This window comes from Myzus persicae, unplaced genomic scaffold, assembly GCF_001856785.1.
Source record: "Myzus persicae strain clone G006 unplaced genomic scaffold, MPER_G0061.0, whole genome shotgun sequence".
NCBI classification, from domain to species: Eukaryota; Metazoa; Arthropoda; class Insecta; order Hemiptera; family Aphididae; genus Myzus; species Myzus persicae.
The window spans coordinates 78,919-100,915 of NW_019104170.1; the positions used below are offsets into that span (position 1 = coordinate 78,919).

The following is a 21,997-nucleotide window of genomic DNA, read 5'->3' on the forward strand; positions in this document are numbered from 1 at the left end:
ATAACAGAAAAACTTCTTTCGCACGAAGCAGAACTAATTGGTAACGTTAAAGTATTTTGAATCATTTTATAAAAATTAGGAAATACTTGAGTCGAAATATTCTTTTTAATATCTTCAATATCGTATCTTTCAGGTTCAACTAGAAGTTCTTAGCAATCATCATTTCTGACCTTAAACTTTTTTTAATTTAAGACCAGTAACTAATATAAAGTAAACATTTTATTTATAATTTTATACATTAATTTAGTTCCTACTGAATATTTATAAAATCAAATAAACTGTGTACCTACTTCCATAAATGTATAAAACTAAATTATCATAATTTAGTTTTATAAATTTATAATATTAAAGTTAAGTACTTTAAAATATATATTAATTCTAAAATAATCTTCAGCTAGAGTAGAGTACCTAATTCCTATATCCACTGCTTTAGACGTTGCACCAGTAGTCGTGCTTACTAAAAACTGAACCAAATGACTAGGTTTTTGTCTTTTCCTTTTCGGCTCTAAATGAAAGAAACAATAAGAAATTCGATCATAATGTTAGTCAAATAAAAAAATTAATACATTTTAGTAAAAATGACCTTTTGCTTGAAATGATTGAAATTGAAATTGATCAATATTATTGAAATGGTACCGTGTACTTTGGCAAATGTTTATATGAATGTCCACGTACCTACTAGAAAAACTTTCAGAAGATCGAGAGTCTTCAACTGATTTTATTATACTGTTAATTAATTAAGCTGATTTTCCTAATGTGGTATTTTTATCCTGTATCATATTGCTTAGAACATTAATGGAACACAATACATGGGCCACGATAAATAAAACTACAACAAATTATCCTTCTGTAATTCTTGAGAGTATTCCTAAAAAATAAAAATAATGATTTAAGTTATACATAAATAATAAGAAATATTACAAATGGTCCTTGTACATTATACAATTATACCTATTGCTTCATTGACGTCTGTATCGTCTTCATTTCAATTTCTTTTTTAAGTACACTAAGAATAGGTACTTTTAAAACATTGTTTCAAAGCTTCGCAGTTTTTATACCGGCAGTTCCATCTTGTGTTACTTATTCACCCACCCGATAGTTTTTATTTTTAAGTCCAAGCTTTTTTGTAAATCAGTTAATTGGTGATTCTTTGAAGGGTGAGAAAAATGAATATGTCTATGTTATCACAAATGATGTAAATTAGTTAATAACGTAAATTCCTAGCTAATATTATAAATTCCTAACATTAATAGTCGATATTGTCAATGCCTAGGCATTAACTGACAATATATAGGCAAGATAATGTTAGCTCAAATATCACTTACAGGCATTTTGCCTTTCATTTTTTATTTTTCTCTGTCAATTTTTTAACTTTATTAGATGTTGCTGGTAGCACTTTAGCCTTATGACTAGTTGAACTGATTTGAATTAATGGGTTTGTTTTGAATTTTGATCCTATCTCAAGACCTGTAAAGTTTAATTTGTAGAACGATTGTCAATGTCTCACCGAAATTATCAATCAGATTATGATCTGGATCAACTAGCTGAACAGTTATTGAGTCAATATTTGTTATATTCAATTTGTAATTTATTAAATTCGGTGGTGACTGAATTACTTTAAATCTTGTAATTTCACTAGGCAAGAACTCGTAAATCGAATGACTAAAGATGAGTGCTGGATGATCCTTGAGCTATATTACATATTAATTTTATAGAATTAATTGTTTTTAAATTAATAACTCGAACGAAAAATTTCATATTCTCATTTTTCAAACCTAATACTGGAGCTATACTATGTAAAATATCTAAGTGTAGTATTCCATTACATTTTATATATGATCTGAAATCATTAGGGCCCACTGAAATGTCGAATATTAACTCTTTGCCTAATTTTGTATTATAGATTTTGAAACTAGTGAATGAAAACTTGCCATGTTGCACGTATACGAGACAAGTAGACAACAAATTCATAGGTAAAGTGCTCTTACATTTCAATTTCTTTTTTAAGTAGGTACACTAAGAATAGGTACTTTTGAAACATTGTTTCAAAGCTTCGCAGTTTTTATACCGGCAGTTCCATCTTGTGTTACTTATTCACCCACCCGATAGTTTTTATTTTTAAGTCCAAGCTTTTTTGTAAATCAGTTAATTGGTGATTCTTTGAAGGGTGAGAAAAATGAATATGTCTATGTTATCACCAATGATGTAAATTAGTTAATAACGTAAATTCCTAGCTAATATTATAAATTCCTAACATTAATAGTCGATATTGTCAATGCCTAGGCATTAACTGACAATATATAGGCAAGATAATGTTAGCTCAAATATCACTTACAGGCATTTTGCCTTTCATTTTTTATTTTTCTCTGTCAATTTTTTAACTTTATTAGATGTTGCTGGTAGCACTTTAGCCTTATGACTAGTTGAACTGATTTGAATTAATGGGTTTGTTTTGAATTTTGATCCTATCTCAAGACCTGTAAAGTTTAATTTGTAGAACGATTGTCAATGTCTCACCGAAATTATCAATCAGATTATGATCTGGATCAACTAGCTGAACAGTTATTGAGTCAATATTTGTTATATTCAATTTGTAATTTATTAAATTCGGTGGTGACTGAATTACTTTAAATCTTGTAATTTCACTAGGCAAGAACTCGTAAATCGAATGACTAAAGATGAGTGCTGGATGATCCTTGAGCTATATTACATATTAATTTTATAGAATTAATTGTTTTTAAATTAATAACTCGAACGAAAAATATCATATTCTCATTTTTCAAACCTAATACTGGAGCTATACTATGTAAAATATCTAAGTGTAGTATTCCATTACATTTTATATATGATCTGAAATCATTAGGGCCCACTGAAATGTCGAATATTAACTCTTTGCCTAATTTTGTATTATAGATTTTGAAACTAGTGAATGAAAACTTGCCATGTTGCACGTATACGAGACAAGTAGACAACAAATTCATAGGTAAAGTGCTCTTAATGTGTATAGGTTGGTATTGTTAGCCTAAACTTAAATTAAAACTGTGCATGGCTTGGCATTTTTATACATACGCAGTTACCTAGTAACCATATGAGTTACCATATGAAGTCTATAGAAAAAATGCTTTTAAAATATATTATTTCACTTACCTTTTTTAAACTTTGTGCAGTCAAAGTTTATAGGTTCTATTAATACTATACAGTAGCTCAACAAAAATATCTAACAATAATAAAACCAAAAAAAATGTTTGATGACCAAACGGATAGGGCAGAAACCATTTACATTAGTAATTGCGGGCTTGTGTTTAAAAGTTTATTGCAGTTGAAAATACGATGATGTTAAAAATGTTTTGTGTGATGACTGGTGGGTGGGTTAGGTTAGTAGTTGCTGAAGCGGCGAGGAGATAGAAATAAAAAATATAAAAATACCACTTTGCCACGCTTAATTGGTCTATTTTTAAATAATAGGTGAATTAGTTTATTATTACTCATAATTGTGTACTTAGATATATATTATTATTATAAATATAAATAGTTTTTAATCACATCATTAGGTTGTTGTAATTCAACAGAGACTTGTTTCAAAGAAGTTGAAATATTATTATATGTTAACTTTTCTCGGACGTTCATGTACAAAATTAAAATATTTATAAAACTAAACCTTTAAATATGATGTTTTGATAACGTTGAGGTGCGATGTTAAGCATTGCAACTACAAAATCATACATTGCTACAATGTTTTGTACCCTAAAATGTACGGAGGGTAGATACATGAAATATCCATTGAATATTTGTGATACCATTTCTTACACACCTTAACATTTTCAAATTATTTCGGTTCGTGTTGAACTATTTATAGGCATAAGAAATGTTCGATTTCTGTTAGTTTTTCTTCTATTAATGTCTATAAAAAATGTAAATAAACTTGAAAATATAATATAAAGTTCCTCATTTGTTTTCGTTGGTGGAAGTCAAAAAAAGTTGAGCGTAAGTCGGCAATAATTTTATATGAGCGTCTGAACTTAAAATTTCGACAAAATACATAAAAAAACACGAAAACTTGCAAACTATTTTAAGTTAGAAATGAATAAATATTTTTCATTTAATATCTAAGATTAAAAAATTTAGTAGGTACAAAATTCCTTAAAAGTTTGTAATTTATCGAAAAACAAATTTCTACCGGAAAGTCAAATTAAATTTTTATGAGCGTTTGAAGTTGAAATATTTTAAATATTGGATATTTATTCAATTGCTCATGCACAGATGTTCTTATTTGATTGTAATAAAATTCAAAAATGAATAACTGTATAGGTACTTGACATTCACATCATATTTTTATATTACCAATGCATTTACTTGATAAAATTTTCAAAATATTTTGACTCGTTTTAAGCTGTCGACGAACATTTTCAATTTTCATATGTTTTTAGTTTCTTTTTCTTCAAATGTCAGTACAATTTTATTTATTGGGTCAAAGAGCGTGACAATATGTAATACAAGGTTCTACGCAAGAAACTAATTCTGTAACCAAAAAATTTAAAAATAAAAATAAACACAGCTGTTTTTATAGTTATTTTACGTTCAAATGTAGACAAAATTACATATTAATACAAGAATAATATTTTTAGTCATTCTGTTGTAATTCGTTCCAAAACAGCCCAAGTTTACAGAAGTAGCTATATACAATATTTATCCAAAACCACCGATAATTTAAGAACTATAATAATTAAACTTACCAGGTACCTTATTAATAAATAAAAAATAACAATATAAAATATTTTAGACTGACATACCGACTCCGCTCAGAATCGTTTTTCGTATACAATGATACTCGTATTGTATAATTGAATTCAAATTTAATACGATCCATCACAGCGACCTTGTAGGCACCAAATTTACAGCAGAGTGACATCCACTTACCCGCTTTTTTATTTAATTGAATGTATCTAAAAATAGTTATTACTTAATCGTAGATATTAGGTAGCTAGATACGTAGTGAAAAATGACTACAAACTTAATCATTTAATACAATTCAAAAATAATCAAAAATACACCAACTACATAAAACACACCGCATTCATTAAATATATCAACTAGAGAATATGCGTCTTGAATAACTACAATTTAATATTTAATTCTTCACACGCGTCCTTAATAAACGGTAACATTGTCTCGCTTGTTGGCCGAATAATAATTTCAGAAATCTGTAAAAAAATTATACACAAATACTTATTAACTTGAAACTAGTAGTAAATTATTCAAACAAACATGACAACGTAAATATTTTCTATGTTCAGAAAGTTCGTGAAATCGTTATAAGTTATATGTTGTAACTAGGTATTAACAACTCTTATAGAATTTCAACTTTTAGTTTTCAACCATATTATATTATAATTTTAATTTTAATTCATATAAATTTACGTTAACGTATTGTGGTGTGGCCAAAGCGTATACAATTGCATCAGCTATATTTGAAGGTTTCAATACTGGTGCACCGGAAGCATGATTTTCAACCATTTCGGTATTTACTAATCCCGGACTGATACTCTGAAAATTAAAAATAATTATAATTTTAAAATTTGATCTAGAATTCAACTGTATTGTTTCAATAATTCAAAACATTTTATGATAATACTTAATAATTTAATGGTTTAAATAATTCAGTATAATACATTTTCTTATTTTTTCAAAAATTAATTAATTACAGTGACTCTGATTGGTAGGTTGTGTAAGGCCAAAAGTTCTCGTAAGCTCTCAGTTATTGAAACGCCACTAAACTTGGTTGCACAGTAGACAGACACGTTGGACATTAACGTTGGTGGATAATGGCCACCGTCACTGAAACAAAACATAATAATTTAGAAGTCGAAGCATTATTATTGTTTTAAAATGTGGTGTGAGACAAACAAAAACAAAACACACACACATTGTAAAGTAATACATATTCCTCTCTCCCCTCGGAATCTAAAAGTTTTTACCTATTTATATTTACTATATGACCGTTGATTTTCAACTCCTTCATGATATTCACGGCTTCTTTACTGCAAATGCTAGGTCCTAACACGTTGGTGTCAAACATCAGTTTCCAGTCTTGTGGGTTTCCTGATAAGTAGGTATAAAACTTAATAACATGAATAAATTGTAACAATAGGTAACTAATAAATTATGTAGACAGTCACCATTAGCACTAACCACCTATCAAATATTAATGTTATTGACTTGTATATTTATAAAGATACAAACAAAACAGTTAAAATTTATAGATAAATATTGTAAAATATAGACAAGCGATAAGTTTTTTAAAAATAATATACATATTAATACAAAAATTACATAAAAATGTTTTAAAATATTTTGACTCGTGTTCAGCTATTAATAGACATGAAATTTTCAAATGTAAATAGTTCTTTTAAAAAAAAATTGAAAATATACGTAAATTCTCGTACATTGTTGTTAGTGGAAATAAAAAAAAAAGTTGAGCGTGAATCCACAATAATTTTTATGAACCTCTGAACTTCGAATTTTAACAAAATGCGTACAAATTGGGAAATTTTGCCAAATTATTTTGTGTTGGAAAATTATAAAAATGTTTCTTTTTATACCTAAGATTTGCAAATGCAATACACAATTCCACTAAAGTTTGTCTGCCTTTATCAATAAAAATGTCTACTAGAAACTCAAATTACATTTTCATGAGCGATTAAATTAAAACTATTTACAACATTGGATATTCACTCGATTTCTCAAGTGGCGATTTTTTTATTTTGTTGTTTTTCAAAAATGAATTACTTTAGGTATACTTGAAATTTAAATAATATGTTTATTTTATCAATTCATATATTTTATACATTTTTAAAAATATTTTAACTTGTTTAAAGCCATTTTTAGACATTTTCAATTTTTTTAGTTTTCTTATTCTATAAATGCCAATAAAATTTTATTTTTCATGTCGAAAGGTTTGAAAATTTAACACAAGGCTAATGATATTAAGTTATTTTGTTGTAATTTAAAAGTATTATTCGCGGGTACCTACTTGAAACTTTGAGAGTACAGTATTAAATTTTATTTACCCAAAAACTTTTCAATTGTAATTTTTTAGCAAAAATGAATCTACCATACTACTAATACTTAAGGGGATCGGTGGCGGCGACGCGCGACGACTGCCTTTGTCTAACAGACGCGTTACATAAGAATTCAGAGGTGTTTTTTGCCTTTTTGGCAAACGTACCGATTGATAAAGTGAAACGATAAGAATTCTGAAAACAGATTTGAATTTGTCGTCAAGTCTACTTGAGATCGGTCAGTCTATATTTTTGATTTTAGATTCTGTGTGAAACGATGCATGTTTTTTTATTTTTATTTTTTATTTTATTTTTATCGTTTCACTCAGAATCTAAAATAAAAATGTAGACTGGCCGATCTCATGTAGACTTGACGACAAATTCAAATCTGTTTTCAGAATTCTTATCGCTCCACTTTATCAATCAATACATTTGCCAAAAAACACCTCTGAATTCTTATGTTGCGCGTGTGTTAGACAAAGACAGTCGTCACCGCCACCGATCCCCTTAATAGTAAAATAAATTATTTCAATCACTATAACATCATCAAATATACTAAATTACTTAGTAATATTATAGGCAGACGGCCCTCGCTCAGAATCGTTTTTCGTATACAATGATTTTATATCATTGAATTCAAATTTAACACCATCTATTGCAGTGACCCATTTATAACCAACAGTATAGCAGAGCGACATCTACTTATTCGATTTTTTTCCCTTGATTATTCAACTACTGAAAAATGGTTTTAATTTGACTCCCTAAGAGTAGGTAACAACTACATCCGATTTGCTGCCAGAAACCACACTCGAAGTTGTTTTCTGCTACCATACTAGCAAAATAAATAGCTAATTCCTTAAAAAGTGAACACAGAGATACAATTTAAAAAAAGGTAGGTGAGTTGGTTGCGTTGTGCTTTAAATTAGGTGTCGCATGGCCGAATGGGTCAATTAAATGTATGTGTTAAATTTAAATTTAATGATATTATACACATCATTCAATACGAAGTAGGAATCTGAGCTAAGACGGTCTAACAGTCAGTCTATATTACTAAGTATATTTTATGATATTATTGTTATTGAAGTAATTTATTTTACTATTACTTACTGGTTACTTACCTAAGACATCACTACTTTTCAAAACTCCAGCGTTGTTTACTAATACGTCGACCGATTTCAACGTGCTCTTTACCCATGAGAAAGCTTCTTGGATGTTTTGTTCCGAACACAAATCAACTTTGTAGTAATGAAATTCACCCGGTTTTCCGATCAACTCTTTTCGTAACTCCTGCAGGATTCAAAAGCCATTTGATAATCGTGGCGATTAAAAGCGTTTCCGATTTACAGTAATAATCGAAAATTATTTACTAAGGTGATTTGACCTATAACTAAATATATAGGCAGTGCCGAATCTAGTGGTTGAGGTGAAAAAGTAGGGTTCCTTATACTCAGAGTACCATATATAATATTATGAGGGTGATTCGATATTTATTACAAAACATAAAACCAGCAAGTACATATTTTGAAAAATAAAAAATATTCGAACAAAATAGACAAAAATAAAAAATAAAAAAGTCTTTAATGTCTAATGTCTAATTGTAATTTTATTATTTTGTTTGTTATTATTACCATATAAAGGTAGGTAAGGATAAACCGTATTAATTTATATTGATTTAAAAAAAATATAGTATTTTAAAAATAAAATAAAGTATTAACCCAATAATTGTATATTCGTATATTTAAGATTGAACCCTGAAAAATGGTTTTTATTAGGGCTCGGAACTTAACGTATAATAATTTTTTTTCTAATAACTAAATACGATGTTCTTTTGAATTAAATGTTTATGTTTTGAATCAGAGATTTATTATTGCAGTGCACTATCTAAATATTAGTAAATTTGTAGGTATTCAAAAAAGAAGTAACATGTTATTAAGTATAAATGTTTAATCCTTCTGTCCCTCCAAAGACTTATAAACCCACCTATTTATGTTAATAGTATTATTTTTATATATTTTGTTGACAGCACTTTTGTGTAGCTTGTAGAAACTGATACATATGTACCTACTCTAATAGTCAGTCTGTGTTGCAATTAGATAGTTGTAAGTCCAGGGATTAATTTAAAAAAAAATAATACTGTTCACGTTTATAAGAAATTTAGGCGTTATTGAATTTTTATGTTTAACGTTATAAAAATCTGAACGTGCATACAATTTAACGTTATGAACAGTTTAAACCTTATAAATAATTTAGCGTTTAACATTATTCAAATTTAATGTTAAACTTAAACATTTTTTAAATTTGTAGCATTCATTTTTATATTTTTTAGAACTTTAGAAGCGAACACTAGTCTTGACTCATGAAAAATTGAGGTTTATGAATCCATGGCAAATCAATTATGATTGTATAATCAATGAGTTCACCAGCCAAGAACTCAAGAAAAATAAATTTTAAATACTTAGGTTATTTTAACATAAAACATATTACTATAATTTTTAGACTTCTTAAATTCTATTTATGTCAATATATTTTAAAAATATTTTCAACTTTAGTTTTATACTACTTTATTATTTAAAAACTAATACAAATAATAAACTTATAATATTTCGAGAAATCATTTTATCGTGAGAAAAACGATACCTAATGGTTAATACACCCCGAAATTTACTCACCTCGAGTCTGTCTTCTCTCCTGGCAAAGCCGACGACAATCATTCCGCTGTCAACCAGTCGCCTGCAAGTTGCCTCTCCGATTCCTGAAGACGCACCCGTGACCACGGCGACTTTTCCTACCCATTTGTCCATTTTCGTTGAAATTAAATGGTTTACGTCTCTATCTCCGTATGTCTGCCGCGGCAACTGGTTGTTAATATAATAATATAAAAGTATTTTATATTATGAGGCTAATACCTACTAGGCGAGTAATAATAGATACGACCGCCTACGCCTATCGATCGAACTGATTAGGTATTCACGGACGAAATAATAATACGTCATATTATACTCTATAGTTCAAGCGTTTTGTTATCATATTATGCGTTGCAACCTAGTATGCACGAGTGTTCTGAATGTTTCGTCAATTTCGATAAAATGATAGATAAGTACATAGGTGTGATCACATTAGCATATACATAAACAATATACTTATAATATAACAGTACAATATGGTCTACTCTTAAATTAAACCAAGTGTGTACCTAAACATTTTCGAGTATCTATTTTTATTATTTTCCACTTATTAACTACGTAGGTTAGATTAGGGTCAGGAATGTTTTCATTGTTATTTATTAATATTATAGTACAATTTGTTTTATTTTATATACAATCAATATGTGTGCGTTCTATTTATTAAACTCGACTATCATTATTCAGTAGAATACAACATTTTTTTGTAATTTTTTTTACAAAAGTTTCAGCCTATTAAAAATGGCCGTATTCGGAATTTTGACCATTTTTGGATATACTTACATTTGTGAGTAAACATTTTTAAACATGAACTTCATCAAGAATAAATTAAGAAATTAACTGAATGATAATATCCTTGATGCTTGTTTAAAGTTGAAAACTAACAGATTACTCTTCAGAATTAAATAAGTTGTCGGAGAAATTCAGTGCCAAAAATCGCACTAATATTAAGTAGATACGTATTTTTGTGTGTTATTGGGTATTTAATTAAATAATATTATATTTGTATTAACAATAATAATAATAATAATAAATAATAATGAATTAATAAAATAAAGTTTTTATTATTATTATAGTATAATATTGCAACTATATATGTATACAGTTCGTTGATATATTTTTTTAAATTGTAGGATATACTTTTCACAAAATCGTACCTGAAATTTAAAACAAAATATTGTAAATAAAGTTTTAAATTACCTATCTCTACAAAACTTAAGAGCTTCAGACACAGATCAACTTAAAAGTTGGATCGCTCGCTAACTTCACCTTCATTTTTTGTCTTGAGTAAAAAACATGCTGTTTTTTTAAGCTTATATGCTAAATGGCAACCTTCATCTTCTTGCAAGATTAAAAGCTTATTGATGTATTCAAAATCAATGACACCCCCATTTATATCAATAAATCGACGTTTTTCACCGAAAGCATTTCTGGTTAACTTTTCCATATGAGCTGGATCTGGAATTATTGATATGGTTTTGACAACGCCATCAACTTTAAAACTGGTATTCAAATTGTCAACATCCAAAACACAACATCCATCAAATGTAAGAGAGACAATTGTTACTCCAGTTTTACTTAGAAGGGGTATACAACGATTAACTAATTCTGCTTTCTGTAAACTATTAATATGGTTGATTAAAAAATAGCCAACAGGAATTTTCCATGCCTCATTAACAGCAACTACTAAAAAACTAGACTCTTTAGCTTTTTCCATGCTTTCATTACAAATAGAATCGCCAATATTTACATAGCCATGGTAATTTGTTCCATCACATTCTACATGTTGCATTATAGCCATTTCATCTATAACTAATGCACAATACACAGGGTTTAAAGTATTTTTACATTTTAAGGCAAGAGTGTTAAAAGCTTCTGTTGTAAACCCTGGTTCACAATTGGTTTTAGAATACCATTTTCCAAGCGTTCGAGGATGTGGAAGAATTGTATTAAATTCTTTTCTGACAAAGTTGTAAGCAGATACAGAATGAAAGTGCAAGGAAATAGTAAATCTACGAAGTTCTGGACAATATTTTCTAATTGGTGCCATTCCAGCATTTTTCTTAGCAAGCCTTGTAATTAAATGTTTATTCTCACCAAAATTATCCAATAACAATGTTGATGTGTCTTCGTTTATTAAATTGTTATCTTTAAGGTTTGAAATGATGCATTTTAAAGATACAATTTTTTTCTCTGGCTTCGAATTGTTTGGTTCAAAATTTTAATTTTTTTTTTATTTCAAATTAGTGTCATGAGCTAGGACGGAAATTCCTCGTTTAAGAAACCGTCTTCTGGGTGTGTCATCGTCTTCCACAATACTGGCTTCAACAAACGATTCTCTATTGACCTAGTAAAAACAATAAGAACAATACATACTAGTATAAATATATATATATAAAATGGTTAACATAAAAAAAAAAATTAAACATACATTGGTTGACAATTCATTATTAGATACTAGACTGTCATTGGTAATAGCAATTTTGCCTTTAGAACTACTTGGTTCCAGACACTCAACTCCATCCATTTCAGGTTCAAATACCTTAGAAGATTTTGAAATGATGCTAAGTTTATCTTCTATATCATCCACTTTTTGTTCCTCATTAGAATTCAAATTTGTTGTTATTTCAGGATAATCTAATATATACTAACACAATACAATAATATTAAATTTAGTATAATGAATAAGAAATTATTAAGTACAATTAACTTACAAAACGAACACGTTGAATTATTAATGATGGTATAGCTGTAGGTTTCAACATAGTATTTTTAATATACACATTAAAAGAGTAAGCCATAAAATGAGCAGAACACACAACACTTTTATCATTTACTATTATGATTCTATGCTCATCATAGCGTCTACTGAACTCAATCCACTTTTTACGGATCTCTGGACATTTTGGATACCTATGTAAGCAAAATCATTCAAAATATTAAATTAGGAAAAAATAATAATAATAGTGGAACTATTATAGATTTATAGATATTTTATAACACGTTGAGCGCCAAGGGTTTTCTACTAAGTTACTTAATTTGGCCATGAAACCCATAATTGGGTCTCAATAAAGTACAATAAAACATCTTGTGAGATCCATATATGGGTCTCATTATATCATTGTATTTATTCGCGATTACCAGAAATTGGTCTTATTTATAGGAATTATTTCATTGGATTTTGATTCTACAGTGTTGCCACATCAATTTGGTGTTTGTAGCAACGGGATATCTTGTTTATTATTTTTTTCATGAATTTTTTTCTATTCTGTAACATCGATGTCTGTAATGTAATAGTTGTTTTATAATATTCCGCGGTAACCGTGTTATTGTATCAATGTCAATGATAAGAAATTGTACTTATTGTCTTAAATCGTAATCTACGGTTATTTATAGATCTTTTGAAAACATTTAGTTTACTATTACTAGTGAAATAAAGATTCATATAATCAAAACAATTTCAAATTTAAATAATTATAAATTTAACTCATACAAATGAATCCATATGAAATAAATGAAATATTGGATTCTGATTTTGACGATGACGACTCGGATAAAGATCCAGATTATAATACTTGTAAATACCTACTAATGTTTATTAATTATTATGAACAGTATATTAAGATTTTTTGCATTTTAAATAACTTAATAATTTTTTAAAACTATTAAATAGCTGCATTTGAAGACGATTCAGATCCTGAACAAATTGAAACAGAAGAAAATGGTATTCTCATAGAAATAATGTACATATGCAAATTATTTATTAACTAAGGTTGAAATTTATTTTAGATGATGAACTGTCGGGAATATTTTATTTTAATGATGAAAATATTAACAGAATTGAATCACTTTCTGGTATTTATATATTTTGTATAACTGTAAATCACAGATTTACATTAGTTTCTTATACATTTCAGATATATCTCATATTAGTGGTTCAGAAATGTCTGTCGATTCTTCACCACCTGCTAATATTCCAAGTACTATACCTCATCAGGCTCATCAACAAATTGATCGTCAGTGGAGAGATGATGACCAAAATATTAATAATTATACTTTCAACACAAATAACAGCAATATTGGTTTAAATCCAGATCTTATTGACACTCTTCAAGATGGAACTCCATTAGATTTTTATCAATGCATAGTGAGTAATGATATAATACATAAAATTGTGATAGAAACCAATAGATATGCTGCTCAACTATTGAGTGCTAGAACAATTTCACCACATGCACGTTTAAACAAATGGCACGATACAAATGAATGTGAATTAAAACAATTTTTTGGGCTTCTTTTATGGACAGGATTAGTTTCATTGCCATCCTATCATCTTTATTGGAGTTTATCAAGAATTTATTCTACACAATTTGGTACTATAATGAGTCGCAATAGATTTGAATGTTTAATGAAAACTAAACATTTTTCTGACAATACTTGTGCTGACCCTACAAATAGGTTGTACAAATTAGGAACAGTTATTGATGACATTATGATAAATTCTAATTATTGTATGCAACCAGACCAAAGTATGTGTATTGATGAGTCCTTAGTTAAATTCATGGGAAAAACTTGCTTTTAAACAATACATTAAAAATAAAAGGGATAGATTTGACATCAAAGAATTTAAGTTATGTATTTCCCCATGCTATACTATTGCTATGAAGGTATACTGCGGAAAAGAAGTTAGTAATATATTAAATGTTGGAAATGTTGGAAATGTTGGAAGTAACATAGTAATGGAATTAGCCGAACCCTATCTTGATAATGGTAGAACCATTTTTGTCGACAACTGGTATTCAAGTGTAGAACTGGCTGAATTATTACAATCAAGAAATACATATTTAGTTGGAACATTAAGGTGCAATAGAAAGTCTAATCCGAAAGAAGTGACTAAAAAAAAATTAAAAAGGGGGGGAAATTGTATCTCAGAGAAGCTCATCCAATGTGTTGGTGCTGAAGTGGCGGGACAAACGGGATTTAGTTATGATTTCTTCTAAACATGATAGTGCTCTTACAAATTTGAAAAGAAGAAAAACAGTACAGAAACCAACAGTAGTTGTTGGTTATAATGTTGGAAAGACTTCAATTGACCTCTCAGATCAGATGACCTCCTACTCCAACCCTCTTCGTCAAAGTCAAAAGTGGTATAGAAAAGTTGCTCTAGATGCATTATTAAACATTAGTGTTGTTAATGCTCTAGTTTTATTCCAAAAAGTTACATCTTCAAAAATGTCTATTACAGCATTCAGAACTACACTTGTAGAACAGTTAATAAATAAAGAAACTATCACAGAAGTTACATCACAAAAACATGTTTTAGAAAAATCAAATAGAAGTAGATGTGCTGGATGTTACTCTAAAACAGTTAAAAAAAGGCAGAAAATATGCACAATGCAATACAAAAAAAATTAATACCAAATGTTTTTTATGTGATAAACATTTTTGTCTTGATTGTTTTTTTGAGGAACATAAAATTGTAAAGAAGTAGAATTTTTATTGATTTGTTATGTTTCATAATTTATAAAAAAAGTTATTATTATTATTAGTATTTTTATTCAATTGAGTAGATTGAAAAAAGATGTTTCAAGTTTTTATTGATTTGTTTTGTTTTATAATTTATAAAAAAAGTTACAATCATTATGTATTGCTATTATTATTCAATTGAGTAATCTGAAATTTTTTTTTGTAAGTTTTTAGTTTTTTTTCTATAAGAATATTGAACATAAGCAATGTTATTTTTATATGTTAATACAATTAATTACATACAATTGACTACATGTTATTATTGGTTTACTCTAAATTTACCAATAACATTTATAATTGGTTATGTCAATCTATGATAACCTATTTTATAAAATAGTTGAGGGTCAAATATGAGTCTCAAAATATCAGAAAAATAACATATTTTTGATAGGCGACTTCGTTTGGCCATGAGACCTATTTTAGGGTCTCACTCCTAATCATTTCAAAAATATTATTAATCTCTTAGGTTAGCCATGATAGTATGTGTAAAATTTCAAACCATTTGGGCAATTTTTTTTTCAAATTTTTTTTGAGTAAACCACACCAAAAATTATTTGGTGGTTTGGTTGAAGACAAGTGAGACCCAAATTTGTGTCTCATGGCACTCAACGTGATAATAGTGCACAACAGCACAACAATACAATTGTATACAAGGTAATGATAATATGTCAGTGGATTAAATACTAATAAATCTCACTCACCTGTGAAAAGTAATTTGTGTCTTTTTACTCTTAGAGTTTTGTGTTACACAAATTACAGCTTGGCATTGCAATTCAAATAAAAACTGTATTTGAAATGTATAGAACCAGTTAATATTTTAAAGATGCACAACAAAGTCAATAAAGTAAACAACAACTAACAAGTAAAAATTCGCCGAACGCGAAAGCCGAAAATGCGAAATAAGATTTGAGTAATTGAGTATGAAAACACAAAAACGTTATTGAAAATAAAATTTTTAAAATTAAAAACGTACAAAATATAAATAGGAGGTTAGGTTTTGCACGCTATCTTGCGGCTTATAGTTTTGTTAAGTGAGTACTGTTCCGATTGCCCGGCTTCACTTTCTTAACACGTACGGTATACATTATGTCCTCTCTATATTACTCTATGTCCCAGCCTCACAGAACTTGCGTCCGTATGGATCTCAGTGTCAGCCGCTTTTGGGTCAAACATACAAAATATAGGTTTATCAACAAATACCCTCTTCGTTTCATTGAATGCAGTCTCTTGAGTTGCTGACGACTTGAACACCACATCCTTTTTTGTTAGTCTTGATAGAGATTCTGCCAAGGTGGCGTAGTTCTGGACAAAACGTCTAAAGAATCCGGTGAGGACATCTCTCGGAGTCGGGAACTTTTCAATGGCTTGACTCTTCACTGTCCCTGGACTGATCTGGCCTCCACCTATGACAAATCCCAAAAATTCAATAGTCTCTGCCACTTTGACGGCTTTAGTGTTAGATTTGCAACTCTCAATTTCCCTAGGACCATTCTTAGTTTTTTAAGCATATCCGGTCAGTCTTCAGCATCGACCACCCAATCGTCCAAATAGTTTTTGACTATTCTGTCTTTAAGACTGCACAACACCTTTCTCATTATCCGCGTTAACTCTCCAGGAGCTCCAGCTAACTCGAAGGGCATTCTGGTGAATTGGCCAGTATCATCAGGTGTGATGAAGGCCGTCTTCTCCTGAGCAACTTCAGACAGGGGCACTTGCAAATAACCGCTCGCCAGGTCCAACTGCGTGAAGTAACATCCTGCCCTCAGTGACTCAACTTGTTCCTGTAGGTCAGGTAATGGAAAATTGTGTCTTATTATCTGCTTATCCAGTTTTCTATAGTACACACATAATCTGTTTTTATCGCCTTGTTTCACCAAAATCACTGGACTAGCTTAATGTGAGTCAGTTTCCACCACCACAACATGTCGTTTCCACTCTCCGATTATTTCAGCTATAGCTTCTCGATCGGCAGCCATGGTTTTGTATGGTCGGCCAGTTACTGGTACACTTCCTTCCATCTCGTTAATATCCATCACCGTCATTGTCGTGCAACCCAACTCTTCGATCCCCAGAGCAAAACAGTCGCGAAACTCGTTTATCAACGACAGCAGTTCTGTCTGTTTTTCAGTAGATACATCAGTGTTAACATACTTGAAATCTTCGGTTGTTAGGTCTCTACGTCTCTGTCCTGGTACTGTTGTTAGCACTTGCAGTATATCCAGCTCATTGCCCATGGTTACGACCGACACATCGCCCAGTCCTATGTCATTTTTCGACTTGCACAGAACGAGCTTTCCCTCTTCCTTCTTATAAGTAACTACATCCAGGTCTAACCAGTTGCGACCAATGACCATGTCGTTCCGTTGTACATCATCAGGTACAACCAATATTTTGACCGGACCAGCCTCGACATTATCTACCGTTATCGTGGCGTTTGCTTTTCCCACAGCATTCACTGACAGCACTGAGACACTACCTAGTCCGTATAACGATTTCTAAGTTCTCTTCAGCTCTAACTTGCATCGGAATGCCATACTGGATCTCAACAAAGTATAATAGCTTCCAGTGTCCAACAGCACTGTCATTTCAACGCCGTTAACCTCCCCACACTTAATGTAGGGGTTGACCTAACCTTAACTTGTCACTCACTTCTGGTTTAGCTGTCTTCGCAACCCACTTTTCTATCGAACCAGAAGCAAGACATCCAGGCCCTGAGCCACCTTTCGTGCTCACTTTTGTAGTAGGGCGACCCTTTTGTTCATTTTCCTGCTTAATTTCAGTACGTTTCGCATTCATCCGCGTCCAATCCAACAGATCGCTCATCGGCTCTTCTTCGTCAGTGTGATACTTACCCAGCACGTACATGGCTAATTCTTTGTGATAAATTCCTTGAATGATGTAATCACGAGTTTCGTCGAACGATAACGATAGGGCACGACATAATCGTGCCTTTTCTTCAAAATTAAATCATTATGTGTTCATAAAGTTTCATTCTTTTTTGAATGATAACAGTCTCCGTGTGCACATCGTCTTCGGTATAAGACAATTTTTAATTGTAATTTGTATGCACTTCTCTTTCACTTGCTACTTAACCATTCTAAGTGTATTCATAGTGTTCTGGAAGTCGACGCAGTCCACCTACTTCGGTTTTTGTGATCTTTTTCGAGTTTCCTCGGAGCAGCTTTTTCGTGAGTACTGAAATTTTGTTTTGTTGTTATCACGTTGTGCTTGTTTCTCACAACCACTAACAGCTGTTTTCCGGAGACTTTAACAGTGGTTGCCATTGTTTCTGAATTATTATATACACCATACCTCCACCTACTTCTATCCAGTGACTTTAACGCTGGTACTTATCTATCTACTACTACTACATTATATACAAACCATCAATACTCGTCATGAATTCAGGAAATAAACCAGTTAATAGCTCTTCCTCTGACCGGGTTCTTCGTACCCGTACTACTACTACCCAACCTACCTCCTCAAAAGTTCTCTCTCCGGTTGCAAGTTCTTCAACTATAGATGACGTGATGTCGACTCTACTTTCTTTTCGGAACGACCTTACAACTTCCAATGAGAAACTATCTGCCGCCCAAGCATCTCAATTCAGAGACTTAAAAAATGACCTTAAGAACCTTTCATGTTTAATTGCGGACCTTAAAGCCGAAAATACTGCGCTACGAAACGACGTTGACTCACTTATGGACAAAGTTGCGAACCTTGAGTCAGGTTCAACCCCTAACATTGCATCTACTACCGTTTCACAAGTTCTTCAGGAGACATTTGAGCGTGAAAGATGTTCTTATAATGCTCTTGTGTATGGTGTCCCAGAGTCAATTTCCTCTACTATCACTGAACGTGTTAAAGACGATAAGGAAACTTTTCAAAAACTACTCGAAGAGAATTCGATTGAGCCTTCTCATGGCTCTAAGTACATTCGACTCGGTAAAGCTCGCGCTGATTATGTCCGCCCTCTCAAAGTCATTTACACTTCAAAAGAAGATGCATCTAAACTGATTGCGTCCTTTGCTGACTTAAGAAACCAAGGGGTATCAATTACGCAGGGATTTCGAATTGTCAAGGACAAGACCAAACTCCAGCGCGAACAATTGAGATCATGCCACTCGGAATTTGACCATAGGACTAGAAATGGCGAATCTGGGCTATCCATCAAGTACATAAACGGTTCTCCGATTGTGATCTCTGAAGGGTCAAAAAACGGAGTTCACCATCGGCGACTAGCCGATCCAATAACCAACACCAAAATCAACTAGTAGCTTCCACCTCATTATCCGGCTTCTACCAAAATTGTAGGGGTCTTAATACTAAGTTAACCAATTTTAAATGTAATGCATCTTCTGTAAATTATATATTCATTGTACTAACTGAAACTTGGTTACATAACAATATTTCTAATTCTGAACTTGGTCTTGTTAATTATAATATTTTTAGGTATGACAGATGTATTTCTAATAGCAATTGTAGTCGGGGTGGTGGTGTTCTCATTGGCATTCGTAAAGATTACCCTGCATGCATCGTTAAAGTTACTCAACTAAATGTTGAACATGTTTTTGTCCGTCTTACTATTGGTTCTTACGGTTTCATCGTTGGTGGTGCCTATATTCCCCCTCACTCATCTCCTTTAATTTATGAATCACACGTTTCTTCCATTGAATATTTGCTTAATACTTATCCTAATGACAAATTTATTATTTGTGGAGATTATAATATTCCTGAAACAGTATGGGATAATGATGACTATGGTATTGTTTACTCTTATTCCTCTCCTGCTCGTGCTCCTTGTATTCCCGAATCATTTGCAATTAATGGATTCTTTCAAAAAAATAATATTTATAATTCAACGAATTCGATTCTAGACCTAGTTTTTTGCAATGATAAAGCTCTAACCGTTGAAAAGTCACTTGACCCGCTAGTTCCTATTGATAAATACCACCCAGCTTTAAATATTTTACTTCCATTTAGTCTCCCAGTACCTAGCTGTAAGCAGAATCACAAATTCTTCAATTTTCGCAAAGGCGATTATGAGAATATCCGTTCCTTTATGTCTTCATTTAACTGGTCTTCAACCTTTTCTCAATACGACCTGAATTCAGCGGTTAATGTGTTATACGATGCATTACATAAATCAATCTTGGATCACATCCCCCTAGTCTCTTTTAATGAATCAACATTCCCACCCTGGTATACTAAAAATCTTAAAAGTATATTATCTTCGAAAAAAAAGGCTCATATTAAATATAAATCCTCTCTAAGTGTTAATGATTATAGAGAATTCTCTTTACTGCGTGCCAAACTTAAATATGAAACAAAAAAATGTTACCGAGACTTTATACACCGTACTGAAACAGCCCTTAAGACAAAGCCTAATGATTTTTGGAAATTTGTTAGAAACAACCGCTCAAAAAATAATATTCCCAAGGAAATGTCATACAACGAATTCACTTCTAGTAATGAACAAGAGACTGCCAATCTCTTCTCTGCCTACTTTTCCTCAGTGTACTCTACTAAACATGTTGATTTTGATGCCAAAAAAATTGATGTTCCCGCCTTCGATCTGCCCAATAATGCTTTGTTCAGCGCTGAAGATGTATTCCATGGCCTATCCTCGTTGGAAAATGTATGGTCTATTGGCCCGGATGGCCTCTCAGGTCATTTTTTATTTGAAATAAGAGCAATTATTGCTTATCCACTATGGCTTCTATTTAGGAGGTCACTGGATGAAGGCACTTTTCCTTCTATATTCAAACTCAGTTCTGTAATTCCTATTCCCAAATCTGGTAGCCCCTCCATTGTATCCAGTTATCGACCTATTTCCATCCAATCGCACATCTCAAAAATTTTTGAACACCTGGTCTTAAATTCAATTCAACCGACAGTTAATTCGATTCTAGCCGAAGAACAGCATGGCTTTCGCCCAAGACGGTCTACCACCACATGCAATCTTATATTCAATAATTATGTCTTCGACTCCTTTCAACACCAAACTCAGGTAGATGTAATCTACATTGATTTTCAAAAAGCTTTTGATTCAGTCAATCATAATGTGCTTATACATATTCTCAAAGAATCAGGTTTTGGCGAACCCCTTCTATCTTGGTTTAGATCCTTTCTTATTAACAGGTATCAATGTGTTAAAATATTTGATGTTAAGTCTAATTTGTTCCTAGCATCGTCTGGTGTCCCTCAAGGGAGTCATCTGTCGCCAATATTGTTTTAGTTATTTATTAACAACCTCCATCGTGTGCTACATCACTGTCAATTTCTATGTTTTACTGATGACATCAAAATATATATGCGCGTAACCACGGCAGATGATTGCAGAAATCTTCAGTCCGACCTCGATCGGTTCTCAAATTGGTTTAACACTCTAGGTTTATCACTTAATCTTGATAAATTCAAAATAATGACCTTCACTAGATCCCGTTCTCCGATAATGTCCCCATACTTCATCAACAATGCAGCTGTTTCTCGTACTATGGACTTTGTCATGGATCTTGGGTTCAAGCTAAGCTACAATCTGGACCCAACTGCACACATCGAATACATATGTTGTAAAGCTTTAAAAGCTCTTGGTCTTGTCATTCGATTAATAAAGGACTTTCGGCTTGTTTCATCTTTAAAAACACTTTTCTGCGCTCTTGTGCGTCCCATTTTAGAATATGGAACCGTACTTTGGAACCCACATACAGCAGATAATGCAAGGCAAATTGA

The 21,997-nt window shown here is 31.2% G+C and overlaps 4 protein-coding genes and 1 long non-coding RNA gene across 5 annotated transcripts; 4 read left to right on the forward strand and 1 right to left on the reverse strand.

Annotated features, from left to right (window-relative positions):
* Positions 1-1,203: 1,203 nt before the first annotated feature.
* LOC111039599 lies at positions 1,204-3,315 on the forward strand. Its single transcript, XR_002605111.1, has 2 exons — positions 1,204-1,973; positions 2,984-3,315. It is a non-coding gene; the product is annotated as an uncharacterized LOC111039599 (long non-coding RNA).
* Positions 3,316-4,908: 1,593 nt separating this feature from the next.
* Positions 4,909-10,037, reverse strand: LOC111039598 (farnesol dehydrogenase-like). The gene is made up of 6 exons (XM_022323175.1): positions 9,728-10,037; positions 8,177-8,345; positions 5,976-6,099; positions 5,703-5,835; positions 5,419-5,544; positions 4,909-5,201 (listed from the first exon to the last, which is right to left on the reverse strand). Exons 1-6 carry the CDS (start codon positions 9,857-9,859, stop codon positions 5,115-5,117), a joined length of 771 nt encoding a protein of 256 aa, XP_022178867.1. The 5' UTR covers positions 9,860-10,037; the 3' UTR covers positions 4,909-5,114.
* Positions 10,038-13,234: 3,197 nt separating this feature from the next.
* On the forward strand, positions 13,235-14,321 carry LOC111039591 (piggyBac transposable element-derived protein 4-like). The gene is made up of 4 exons (XM_022323168.1): positions 13,235-13,316; positions 13,413-13,463; positions 13,529-13,594; positions 13,657-14,321. Exons 1-4 carry the CDS (start codon positions 13,235-13,237, stop codon positions 14,319-14,321), a joined length of 864 nt encoding a protein of 287 aa, XP_022178860.1.
* A 79-nt stretch (positions 14,322-14,400) lies between these two features.
* On the forward strand, positions 14,401-15,154 carry LOC111039593. The gene is made up of 2 exons (XM_022323169.1): positions 14,401-14,628; positions 14,702-15,154. The coding sequence occupies exons 1-2, from the start codon at positions 14,401-14,403 to the stop codon at positions 15,152-15,154; spliced, it is 681 nt and encodes a 226-aa protein (XP_022178861.1).
* Positions 15,155-18,309: 3,155 nt separating this feature from the next.
* LOC111039597 lies at positions 18,310-19,563 on the forward strand. The gene has a single exon (XM_022323174.1). It carries the CDS (start codon positions 18,664-18,666, stop codon positions 19,537-19,539), a length of 876 nt encoding a protein of 291 aa, XP_022178866.1. The 5' UTR covers positions 18,310-18,663; the 3' UTR covers positions 19,540-19,563.
* The last annotated feature ends 2,434 nt before the right edge of the window (positions 19,564-21,997 follow it).